The sequence below is a fragment of the Salmo salar genome, chromosome ssa14 (assembly GCF_905237065.1).
Source record: "Salmo salar chromosome ssa14, Ssal_v3.1, whole genome shotgun sequence".
Classification (NCBI taxonomy): Eukaryota; Metazoa; Chordata; class Actinopteri; order Salmoniformes; family Salmonidae; genus Salmo; species Salmo salar.
In genome coordinates, this window is record NC_059455.1 from 6759878 (window position 1) to 6772327 (window position 12450).

The following is a 12450-nucleotide window of genomic DNA, read 5'->3' on the forward strand; positions in this document are numbered from 1 at the left end:
GCTCGAAAATTGATTAATGGTTAAAAAAAGTAAGGCCCGCATCCATAGAGACACATACCAGCTCTACTGGTAGTACTGCTACTACCAGCAGTACTACACCTGCACCTGTCGACGACACAAGTTGTTCTGCTTCCACGAGCACATCCAATGCTAGCATCAGTAATTCTACATTTGTTGTTATCCCAGCTAGCACGGACACTGACAGTTGTGAATCTGATGCAGCCGAAGAGCTACTGCCCCCATACCCGGGAAAGCACCGAACAATAGACAGGGACGTTGGACCATCGAAGAGGCTCAAATATTTGTATTTTATTTCACCTTTATTTAACCAGGTAGGCAAGTTGAGAACAAGTTCTCATTTACAATTGTGACCTGGCCAAGACAAAGCACGCAGTTTGACACATACAACAACTCAGTTACACATGGAGTAAAACAAACATACAGTCAATAATATAGTAGAAAAAGAAGTCTATATATAAAGTGAGCAAATTAGGTGAGATATGATGAGAACTACATTGATTTGGGGTTCACTTATGCTAGGGGAATAGGCCAAAAAATATATACAGACAATGCCTTCATCAAACAACACCGTTTCACAACGCATCAGTGACATGGCAGGAGATGTTTTGAAACAATTACTGCTTCACATACAAGCCAGTGAATTCTATGCGTTACAGCTGGATGAGTCAACAGACGTGGTGGGCCTGGCACAGCACAGTATATGTCCGTTACGTTTATGGGGGGTCAATTAAGGAAGACATCCTCTTCTACAAACCACTGGAAACCAGGACAACAGGAGACAATATGTTTTAAGTACTGGACGTCTTTGTGACATCAAATGGACATTGGTGGTCAAGATGTGTTGGTATCCCACGACAGGGAGATAGAGTGGAGTGGTGCTGCCGACGCTACTTGGGTACACTGCAGCACTAATCTAGAGGCTCTTGCTTCCAAGGGAATGCCTGACAGCTTGAAAGACGTTTTGGACACTACAGTGAAAATGGTTAACTTTGTTAAAGCAAGGCCCCTGAACTCTTGTGTGTTTTCTGCATTCTGAAATTAAATAGGCTGTAACTATCTAACGCTTTTACAACATACAGAAGTGTGCAGGTTATCAAGGGGCAAAGTATTTACACGTTTTTTTAAAATTGAGAGACGAGCTTAAAGTTTTCTTCATTGAGCATAATTTTCACTTGTCTGACTGCTTGCATGATGACGAGTTTCTCACACGACTGGCCTAACTTGGTGATGTTCTTTATGGCCGGAATGATCTGAAACTAGGATTTACAGTGACTCTCTGAACTTTTTTCAATGTGCGGGACAAAGTTGAGGCTATGATTAAGAAGTTGGAGCTCTTCTCTGTCTGCATTAACAAGTACAACACACAAGTCTTTCCACCATTGTATGATTTTTTTGTGTGAAAATGAACTCAAGCTTACGGACAATGTCAAATGTGATATAGCGAAGCACCTGAGTGAGTTGGGTGCGCTATTACGCAGGTACTTTCCTGAAACAGATGACGCAAACAACTGGATTCGTTATCCCTTTCATGCCCTGCCTCCAGTCCACTTACCGATATCTGAACAAGAGAGCCTCATCAAAATTGCAACAAGCGGTTCTGTGAAAATTGAATTTAATCAGAAGTTACTGCCAGATTTCTGGATTGGGCTGCGCTCAGAGTATCCTGCCTTTGCAAATTGACTGATGGCAAATTGACTGATGCCCTTTGGAACCATGTACCTATGTGAGAGTGAATTCTCGGCCCTCACTAGCATGAAAACTTTAAGCACCAGCTGTCAGAGCAGCTCACAGATCACTGCACCTGTACATAGCCCATCTGTAAATAGCCCATCCAATTACCTCATCCCCATAATGTATTTATTTATTTATCTTGCTCCTTTGCACCCCAGTATCTCTACTTGCACATCTACCATTCCAGTGTTTAATTGCTATATTGTAATTACATGGCCTATTTATTGCCTTAACTTACCTCATTTGCACTCACTGTATATAGACTTTCTGTTTTCTTTTGTTCTACTGTATTATTGACTGTATGTTTTGTTTATTCCATGTGTAACTCTGTGTTGTTGTATGTGTCGAATTGCTATGCTTTATCTTGGCCAGGTTGCAGTTGCAAATGAGAACTTGTTCTCAACTAGCCTACCTGGTTAAATAAAGGTGAAATAAAAAAAATAAACAGGCACAGACTGTGTGTGGAAAATGATTTAAGACAGACTCTCTCCAATACAACCCAACATTGCAGAGTTATGTGCATCCTTTCAAGCACACCCTTCTCATTAACCTGTATTGAGTTATTCACCATTTTCGATGAACAAATAAGGTTTTATATGTAAGATGGCTAAATAAAGAGCAAAATGATTGATTATTATTATTTGTGCCCTGGTCCTATAAGAGCTCTTTGTCACTTCCAACGAGCCGGGTTGTGACAAAAACTCACACCCATTATTTGTTTAATAAATGGATCACACAGTGTGTGTGTGGCAGGCTTACAATAATGGAAAAAAACAACATTTGAAAGTGCGCTGACCCTGGTGCTATGGGGTACACAGCTGGAGGTTGAATGTTTGAAGGCGTACGGGACTATAAAAAGTTTGGGAACCAGTGATCTAGACTCTAGAGTTTGAGTTCAATATCATAATAGAAAGTCTAGTAAGAGGTTTTAGGTGCGGAAGACTATAAGATAGAAGGCCCCATTCTGCAGTCAATTTACGCTCTGAAGCCATCTGAAGCTTTTTAGTCTGCGTGTTTAAAATCTGAACACAATCACACATTTTAATTCATGAAGTGACATAACAGGTTGGCAGGACGGTCTAGTTGCTTGTTTCAAACTACTGAAACATTCATGTGGATTGTGCTAAATACTGAACATAAGGGGAAAAACTGCACGTCTGAGCTAATGTGTGTATATAAATAATTGAAGGAAGTCACGGTGTTCGTCCTGGAATTGCCAACGTCTGCATCCCAAATGGCACCCTATTCCCTGTATAGTGCACTACCTTTGACCAAAAGTACTGCACTAAATAGGGTGCCAACGGCTTTGAACCCTGCCACTTCGCACTCTAATGTTACTGTGCATAGAGACCTGCCTGAGTGAGAGCTTCAAGTCGACGATGCACTCTATTTTTTTTATATAACTACACAAAAATAAACGCAACACGTTTTATGAGCTGAAATAAAAGATCCCAGAAATGTTCCATAAGCACAAAAAGTTTATTTCTCTCCAATTTTGTGCACAAATTTATTTACATCCCTGTTAGTGAACATTTCTCCTTTGCCAAGAAATAATCCATCCAGGTGTGGCATATCAAGAAGCTGATTAAACGGCATGATCATTACATAGGTGCAACTTGTGCTGGGGACAATAAAAGGCTACTAAAATGTGCAGTTTTATCAAACAACACAGTGCCACAGACGTCAAGTTTTGAGGGAGCATGCAATTGGAATGCCCACCAGAGCTGTTGCCAGACAATTGAATGTTAATTTCTCTAACATAAGCTGCCTCCAACGTCGTTTTAGAGAATTTGACAGCATGTCCAACTGGCCTCACAACCGCAGACCACGTGTATGGCGTTGTGTGGATGAGCAGTGTGCTGATGTCAACGTTGTGAACAGATTGCCCGATGGTGGCAGTGGAATTATGGTATGGGCAGGCACAAGCTACAGACAACTAACAAAATAGCATTTTATTGAAGGCAATTTGAATGCACAGATATACTGTGACGAGATCCTGAGGCCCATTATTCTGTCATTCATCCGCCGCCATCAACTCATGTTTCAGCATGATAATGCACAGCCCCATGTTGCAAGGATCTGTACACAATTCCTGGAATCTGTAAATGTCCAACTTCTTCCATGGCCTGCATACTCACCAGACATGTCACCCATTGAGCATGTTTGGGATGCTTCGGATTGACGTGTATAACAGCGTGTTCCAGGTACTGTTCCAGATACTGACAGGTATTCTGATACCTTTGCATATCTGTATTCCCAGTCATGAAATCCATAGATTAGGGCCTAATGAACGCATTTCAATTGACTGATTTCCTTATATGAACTGTAACTCAGTAAAATCTTTGAAATTGTTGCATGTTGCGTTTATATTTTTGTTCAGTATATATTTGTTTATTTTATTTGTATTTTTAGATATATACAAACTTATACATACGAACAACAACTTAGAGTCAAACATCTCATCTGCCCAGACCTGCATGCTCACACCCCCATCCCTAGTGTCTGCATTAGTTTTCCATTTGCATCAATTTGTCTTTCCATGGTCGCCCATGCTATTTCAATAATAAATCATTCGATTTTTCGATTGTGTTAATGATTTCCAAGTTTTTATAAAATTTTTGTCAAGATGAGTGATGAGAAGAGAATCCATTGGGTATCTCACTACACCACCATATGCCATGTCATGAAATATGCAGACAAACGGATTAAAAGTTTACATTGCAATACTCCTGACAGCCAACTTCCTAGCTTCGACCCACAACTACCGGACTTCATAGCATTCCCAGGAAGCATGAATATGTGCAACTCATTCTACACTTGACATGATTCTGCCATTGTGGTATAGAATTAGTGAATTATGTCTCTTGTATAATAAATTCTATACATCAGTTTATACTGGATTAAGCATACATTTTCATAAACAAATTTTGTTAGTTATGCTCCAACTTCCCCTCCATTTTATGGCAACATCAGTTCCTTTGAAGTCTTGGTTCCAATAGTTAATATTTTTTGTCAGTTGGATATACTCTGGAAGGTTTTGTATATCTTCCCTATCATATGAACATCCTTTTCAGACTCAAATAAGATGCCATGAAGGTTGCTCTGTTTTAAAAAATATATATAATCAACATTTCGTGATATGTAACTTTTAAGTTGCATGTATTTGAAACCATCTACATTGGTCAATCCAAAATTACTTTTTAATTATGTCATGGCAATAAAAGTATTTCCTGTTACCAAGTCATTTACAGACCAAGCACTCTTTCACCAACCATCATTAGTCTCCATGTGTTTTGTACCCTACATTAGCAGAGCTATAGCTCTAAACATGCCACGGCACCTTGGATTATTCCCTATTTAGTGCACTACTTTTGACCAGTGCCCTATGGGATTTAATTATTATTCAGTTGAATTTGCTTTACACTGCAAGCATTGTTTTTGTGGAGCATTTGAATCCAAATGTGCATTGCCGCAGTTCAAGAAGAATGTTGCTTTGACTTGATTCGATTGAATAGGGCCTGGGATGCTAACACAATGGACTGCAGCTTTCTTCCCAGCAGTACTGAGGAACAATGGCACACAAGAGCTGCTTCAGTCTAGGCTCATGGTTCTCTTTCTCAACATTTCTACGGAAAAATTGGGATATTTTTTGTGACTTTTTGTGATATACTGTACTATTAGCTGATATGAATGAGATTAAATATCAACACGCAGATCACCATGCTTCTTCCAATTGTAGTGCAGGAAATTACAGCCCAAAGTTGGCTTCATTGTAAAAAAAGATCATTCACACAATAAAACGTAATCTTTTTGATGATCTAAATTTGAGTTAAACGTGTTATTAAATACCTACATACAGTAGGTAGCTCCATTCCATAACTCTGATGGAGGCCAGCTTGACCTGGGTCGTGTTCACTAGGCACCAAAGGGAAGATAGGGGACAAACAGGGAAGGACTATCTGGACCTATCCAATAGGACTATCTGGACCTATTTATTTTCCATTTCAAAACGTTTTGCTACGGTGTGCCCTACTAATCACAACCCAGTTAGAAGGGCAACAAGAAAAGTCCTATGCTAGTAGGGATGAAGTATGCCAGGTGGCTACTGTACGTTTTATTTTTTTTTCTACTTTCATAGTTTGATGCTTTTGTTTCTCCCCGAAATGAAAACTCTGCATGTTTGGAAAGTGACGAAATCACCACCATCTTGAGTGGCCCAATTAATGGAGAGCCTTAACCTCTGATCTCTGTTCAGACTCGGGAGATGAACAATTAAAATGAACTGGTGAGTTGCGGTCAGGGGGGGATGTGTGCCCCGTTGTAGTCATACTGCAATTGTGTTGGGAGCAGATTTGATTGCCGTCCACACACACGTACAGTACCTACAAACACGGGCATACACACAGGAGTATGTGTGTGTGTGTAGGCTATTTCCATGACATTGACTGACCAGGTGAATCCAGGTAAAAGCTATGATCTCTTATTGATGTCACTTGTTAAATCCACTTCAATCAGTAGATATTAAGGGGAGGAGACAGGTTAACCTGTCTGGGCTAGGGGCAGTATTTTCACAGCCGGATGAAAAACGTACCCAATTTAAACAGGTTACTACTCTGGCCCAGAAACTAGAATATGCATAGTATTAGTAGATTTGGATAGAAAACACTCTGAAGTTTCTAAAACTGTTTGAATGGTGTCTGTGAGTATAACAGAACTGATATGGCAGGCAAAAACCTGATAAAAAGTCAACCAGGAAGTGGAGGATCTGAGAATTGTAGTTCTTCTTTCTAGTCCCTTTCAAAACTACAGTATCCGTGGGGTTACGTTGCACTTCCTAAGGCTTCCATTGGCTGTCTAAAGCCTTCAGAAAGTGGTTTGAGCATTCCCCTGTTACTGGGCAGATAATAGGAGCTCAGTTACAGAGTGGTCTGCCTGGCAACAAAGGGATTGGATATGCGCGGTCACGCAAGCACGCTGTTCCTTCTTTTTCTCCTTGAATGAATACGCTATTGTCCGGTTGGAATATTATCGCAATTTGACGTTAAAAATACCATAAAGATTGATTTTTAACAGTGTTTGACATGCTTCTAAGTATGGTAATGGAACATTTTGACTTTTCGTCTCTGGTTCAGCGCTCGCGCGTTATGCCTTTGGATAAGTGATCTGTACGCACAAACAAAACGGAGGTATTTGGACATAAATATGGATTATTTGGAACAAAAACAACATTTCTTGTGGAAGTAGCAGTCCTGGGAGTGCATTCTGACGAAGATCAGCAAAGGTAAGAGAATATTTCTAATACTAATTCTGAGTTTAGGTTGCCCCGAACTTGGTGGGTGTCTGAATAGCTCACCGTGATGGCTGAGCTATGTACTCAGAATATTGAAAAATGTGCTTTCTCCGTAAAGCTATTTTAAAATCTGACACAGCGGTTGCATCCAGGGGTAGTCTATCTATAATTCTTTAAATAATTGTTATATATTTTGTCAACGTTTATGATGAGTATTATTGTAAATTGATGTGCATATTCACCGGACGTTTTGGTGGGAATACATTTTCTGAACATCACGCGCCAATGTAAAATGCTGTTTTTGGATATAAATATGAACTTTATCGAACAAAACATACATGTATTGTGTAACATAATGTCCTAGGAGTGTCATCTGATGAAGATCGTCAAAGGTTAGTGCTTCATTTAGCTGTGTTTTGGGTTTTATTGACACATGTCCTTGCTTGGAAAATGGCTGTGTGATTATTTTTGTCTATGTACTCTCCTAACATAATCTAATGTTTTGCTTTCGCTGTAAAGCCTATTTGAAATCGGACAATGTGGTTACATCAAGGAGAAGTGTATCTTTAAAATTGTGTAAAATAGTTGTATGTTTGAGAAAGTTGAATTATGACATTTTGTTGTTTTTGAATTTGCCGCCCTGATATTTCACTGGCTGTGTCCCGCAGGTTAGCGTCCCACCTAGCCCATAGAAGTTAAAGAAGGATTTTTAAGCCTTGAGACAACTGAGACTTGGATTGTGTATATGTGCAACTCAATATTAGGAAGGTGTTCCTAATGTTTGGTATACTCAGTGTATATACTTGTTGTACATGTGTACACACATTGACACACACACACAAACCATAATTTCAAACAGCATTCAATTTTGGATTACAACAAAATTATATTAGCATTTTTGCATGATACAGTTACACAAAAACCTAATTATTTAACTCATAAAAGCATGTGATCACACCTCATGTCAAATTTCAACACCTTATTTAATCAAAATTCTTATTGTTTTGCTCACTGTAACCTCAGGGAAGAGTAACAAAACAGACCTTTTTGGGGATTTTGAATGATAGCTAACTACATCACGACCATTATTAGAAGTATCGAACAGACAACCCAGACATTGTGGTGAAGATTTACATCACAAAATAATATAATTGTGTATTTCATTAAAAAGGTTTGAACTTACATATGGAGGCGTGTCCAAACTGTCTGTATTAACCACGACAGGGGGAGGGTTCGCCTAAAAAGAGGGGGAAAAAAGACCTTAGGACCTCAGGATTGCATGTCCCGAGACATTTCCCAAAGCATTCCCACAAATCTGCCATTTCCATTACACTTGGGGATACAATGTAAATTCACATAGAAATGTACAATAAAATAAAATGTAACGTCTCATATCCACCATACAGAAAGAGAAGGCATCAGTCACTTACTCTCCTCATGTTGCTACAGAAACAAATAAGTAAAAAAGGATAGCGACTGGCTTTCATCAGAGATTACTAGGGCAGATGAGCATACGTACATTGCATTTTACACTGCGGAATATGCAATGCTGAAGCATAAAGGCTAAATAAATCAAATTAAGTCCTCCAGGCTTGTGTCGGTGGTGCTCACCACTCTCCCCCCCCCCCGGGCTGGCACGAAAATGGGTTGTTTAGAGTCAAAAGGGGAAAGTGTGGAACAATCCATCTCTCGCTCGCTCTGTATGCGTCTTTCTCCCTCACTCACTTGTTCTCACTGTAATCTCCTAACTCCATCAAAGCAAACAGTGGAATGGCAGGGATTTAAAAAAAAACATATACAACACAAAATTACCAACTACAGAAAAATAAATGACAGGTGCTTGTGGAAGAAAAAAAAAGTGAGAAAAAAAACCTGTGACGTCGGAGGAAGGATGACAGGAGCGGTCTCAGCTGGGATGGGCGAGATTGGGATCACGGGGATTATGGGAGAGGAAGGCGGGGCGGCATCTGTCTGCTAAACAATAGCAGGGGATGGGTCAGAGGTCAGAAAAACAGTGCAACACAGATGAACACCATAGGCTGCTTCCCTAATGGCACCATCTTCCCTACATAGTGCAATACTTTAAATCAGGGCTCTGTTTAAAAGAAGTGAACTAAAAAGGGAATAGGGTGCCATTTGGGATGCAGCCCAAGGGAATGTGGATGTGGGAGGGAGGATGAAAGGATGGAGGTGTGTGTGTGTGTGTGTGTACACAATCTCCAAATCCCAATGGGACAATGAGGCACAGTGGGGGGTTGGCCTCAACAGATGCCCGTTTCGTGCTTATTGAAAAATATAGAAATGTCAATCTCCAAATGTAGCTAGATGCAATATTAACACCTAAAACATATCTCACTTTGTGAGGGGTGCTTTTAGGGGTTAAAGAACTCCACAGGCATAGTACAGTGCCTGCTGAAATATAAATGTTGCCAAATTTGATTGTGATGTTGCCTGATTTGATTGTGATTCTTACGGAAGCTGTAGCATTCATCCCAAGCAGGGCACAGAGCATATGATTAAAAGTATTGTGGAGTTGAACTAGCATACACAATGTGTGTCTCAATGCATCGTTCTCAGAAGAGAAACCCTGTCACGTTATGTAGTAGTTCCAATGCAGTGAATGCATCCAAGTTTCAGTTTCAAGTTTTAATGTCACATGCACAAGTACAGTGAAATGTCTTTCTTACGAGTTCCAAAGCCAACAATGCAGTAATCAATACATATAGAAGCCCCGTTATCCATGTCAGCAAAAGGCCGAACAGTGTCCTCTAAGATTGTGTCTCATTCTGTGGCAGCAATTGTACTGGGACAGCAAAATAATACATTTCCATACAGGGTTCAACTGTAGCAGCAAGTGATACCTGTCCCATATAACATTATGGATTTTGTATAACAGTGGGTACATCTGTTGCTCTGAGGGAAGTTGCCAGTCTTTTTCTTGTATTATGGCATTGTACCCTTCTGTTACATTTCCGTCAGCGAAGACATCAGGAGGCTTTCCCAATGTGAATCAATAAACACCCTAGTGACCCGATTCACTCAATACCTTGTGACTCACCACAAACCCGACTGAAATGATTCAATGATGATTCATGGATTTCATTCAAAAGGAATTAAAGACCGAGTGCAGTCAAAAAGGTGATTTTCATGTGTTTTAAATTTCCATGCTATGAAGTTGGAATAATACTTTGAAATGTTTTAAATTATGATAATGCCCTTTTAGCAACAATTTTTTTAAATAAAAAAATTATTTCAGCCCATTATGGTGGGATGGAGTTTTGGCCTGCCTGGTGACATCACCAGGCGGTAAATGAGTTAATAGACCAAACCTTATTACAAGCAGGATTCATTCATACACAATTAGTTGCAAGCTATTCACATATGGTTCTATACTAACTTGAGACAACTCAAATGTTCCCACAAATCTTCCATTGACATCGATACATGTGAAAGTTCAAATTGCGAGCCAGCAACTGAAGTAGTAAGGACTCAGTCCTGTCACCTTAATTATGCAAGAGATCCATCTCATGAAGCCTGCTGTTGGCTGTATGAGGTAAGTGCAGCAGTATTTGGATATAGAGGCTTAATTGTTGTTGTGCTGCTGCTGTTGTCGCAGCAAGACCCTATTGGAAAACAGCGCTGGAGCGAAAGTGCTAAAATTAGCCCACATTGACAACATTGATCCGCAAGCCCTACTTTCAGAACTCATGCTTCAAAATCCTTTAACAATAGAGCTTAATTACTCAAAATGAATACAAACTCTCTCCATAATACGACGTACAAAAGAGCAGAGATTAGATTTCAATTGAATAAGATTGACAAGCCGTGAAATAACAACTATAGGAGTGTTAGGAAACAGTATCTTCTATATTTAGCAATTTTTTCATCTTTATTGACTGATTATTCTGAATCATTGAGCCAAAAACACTGTTTAGACCTTGCCATTGTAGAAGACAATCCTCAGACGAGAAGAACATTCAAGTACGGACAGACAACCTCTTCTCCACACTGATCAGACCCAGACAAACCTAACAGAATGTCTTTGTACAGTATCCCCAATTCCTATCGCACTGGATAACTATACTGCTTATAGATTCCCCATGCAGACATTAAGTCTGTTTCTCCCTTTTGCAGCCTCAAAGATTCATATTTGCCTTTATGAAACAAGGATATGCAGCTCTTCCAAAAAAATACAAAATGCTTAGCAAAGCTGGGAACACCTGACTCAATAACTTGCAAGATATCGTTGACACAACATTTGTCAAGTACAAATTGGGAAACTTACAGCAGCACTGCTGAGGGAGACATACCTTCTCAAAGTACACTGTATCGTGCAAGATATCCTTGACACATTTGTCAAATAAAAATGGAGAAAGCAACCACTGCTGGGAAAGGAGGTAAGACGTACCTGCTCAAAGGAGAACGGAACCCATGGGACCCGAGACCCAAGACCCATGTCGGGCCTGAGGGTGCCACCGATACCTCCGATGACTTTGGCCGTGCTCTTGGTGGGGCTCTTCTTGACGCTGTCTCGGAGGTTGATGAAGCGGCTCCTGGCTTTGCACGATGCCGGGAGCGTGCAGGAGGTAAAGGTGGCCAGGGACGAGTGAGCTGGCAGATGTTGAGCTGGCGGATGTTGAGGTGGCCGGTAAGGCTGATGCTGTAGCTGTTGTTGCTGTAGTTGTTGTTGCTGCATTTGTTGTTTCTGCTGGTGTATTTGTTGTTGCTGCATTTGATGATGATGCAATTGTTGCTGCTGCATTTGCTGGTGCTGCATGTGCTCTTGCTGCTGCATTTGTTGTTGCTGGTGCAGCTCGATGGCGTGCTGCCTTTGAAGGGGGTGCAGGTGAGCGAGGGACTCCTGGAGGTTCAGGTTGACCCGCGGTTGACAGGATACCTTGCCTGGGCTCCTCTCGCCACTACCATTCGGGGCCTTGGAGCCGTATTCGTGCATCGGGTAATACGTAGTCATTTTCTGAAACCGAGCAGAGGATGTGGAACTGAAGTTTCCCGGTTGGAGAATGAGATGAAGAGTCTAGAGGATGACGGATCTTTCGTTGCTGCTCGGGAGTGGAATTGTTCCTGTTAAGCTTCGTGCTGGCAACAGACAAAACCCAATCCTATTTCTCGGGGTTCAGCCCCCTCAACCATCTCCATCACTGCCTTGTTTCAATACTCCCTCTCCCTCAATAGTTCTCTTAACTTGCACATTCACCCCTCCCTCTACAGTATCTTGCTCTCTTCCTATTACTCACACCCTCTCATCTCCTCCTATTCTCATGCCAATTAATAGGCTCCAGTGAGTGTGGCACATGTCATAGCGGGGGGGCCCTCTCCTGGCATGAATAATCAATGTCGCCCCCGGATTCGGATACACAGCCATATATGTCATCGTCAGCAGCCCGGGA

The 12450-nt window shown here is 40.9% G+C and overlaps 1 protein-coding gene across 35 annotated transcripts in view; it reads right to left on the reverse strand.

Annotated features, from left to right (window-relative positions):
• LOC106568684 (disks large homolog 1) overlaps positions 1–12450 on the reverse strand; it is a 347451-nt gene that overhangs the window by 156483 nt on the left and 178518 nt on the right. For 20 of the 35 annotated variants that reach the window (XM_014139225.2, XM_014139215.2, XM_014139227.2 and 17 more), the window contains 2 exons: positions 8915–9016; positions 8226–8279 (listed from right to left, as the gene is read on the reverse strand). The exons of 5 other annotated variants lie outside the window; for them this stretch is intronic. In XM_014139225.2, the coding sequence (XP_013994700.2) occupies positions 8226–8279; positions 8915–9016 (156 nt within the window). The remainder of the gene's footprint in view (positions 1–8225; positions 8280–8914; positions 9017–12450) is intronic. 10 more of the 35 variants (XM_014139219.2, XM_045693826.1, XM_014139236.2 and 7 more) reach the window with 2 other exon arrangements.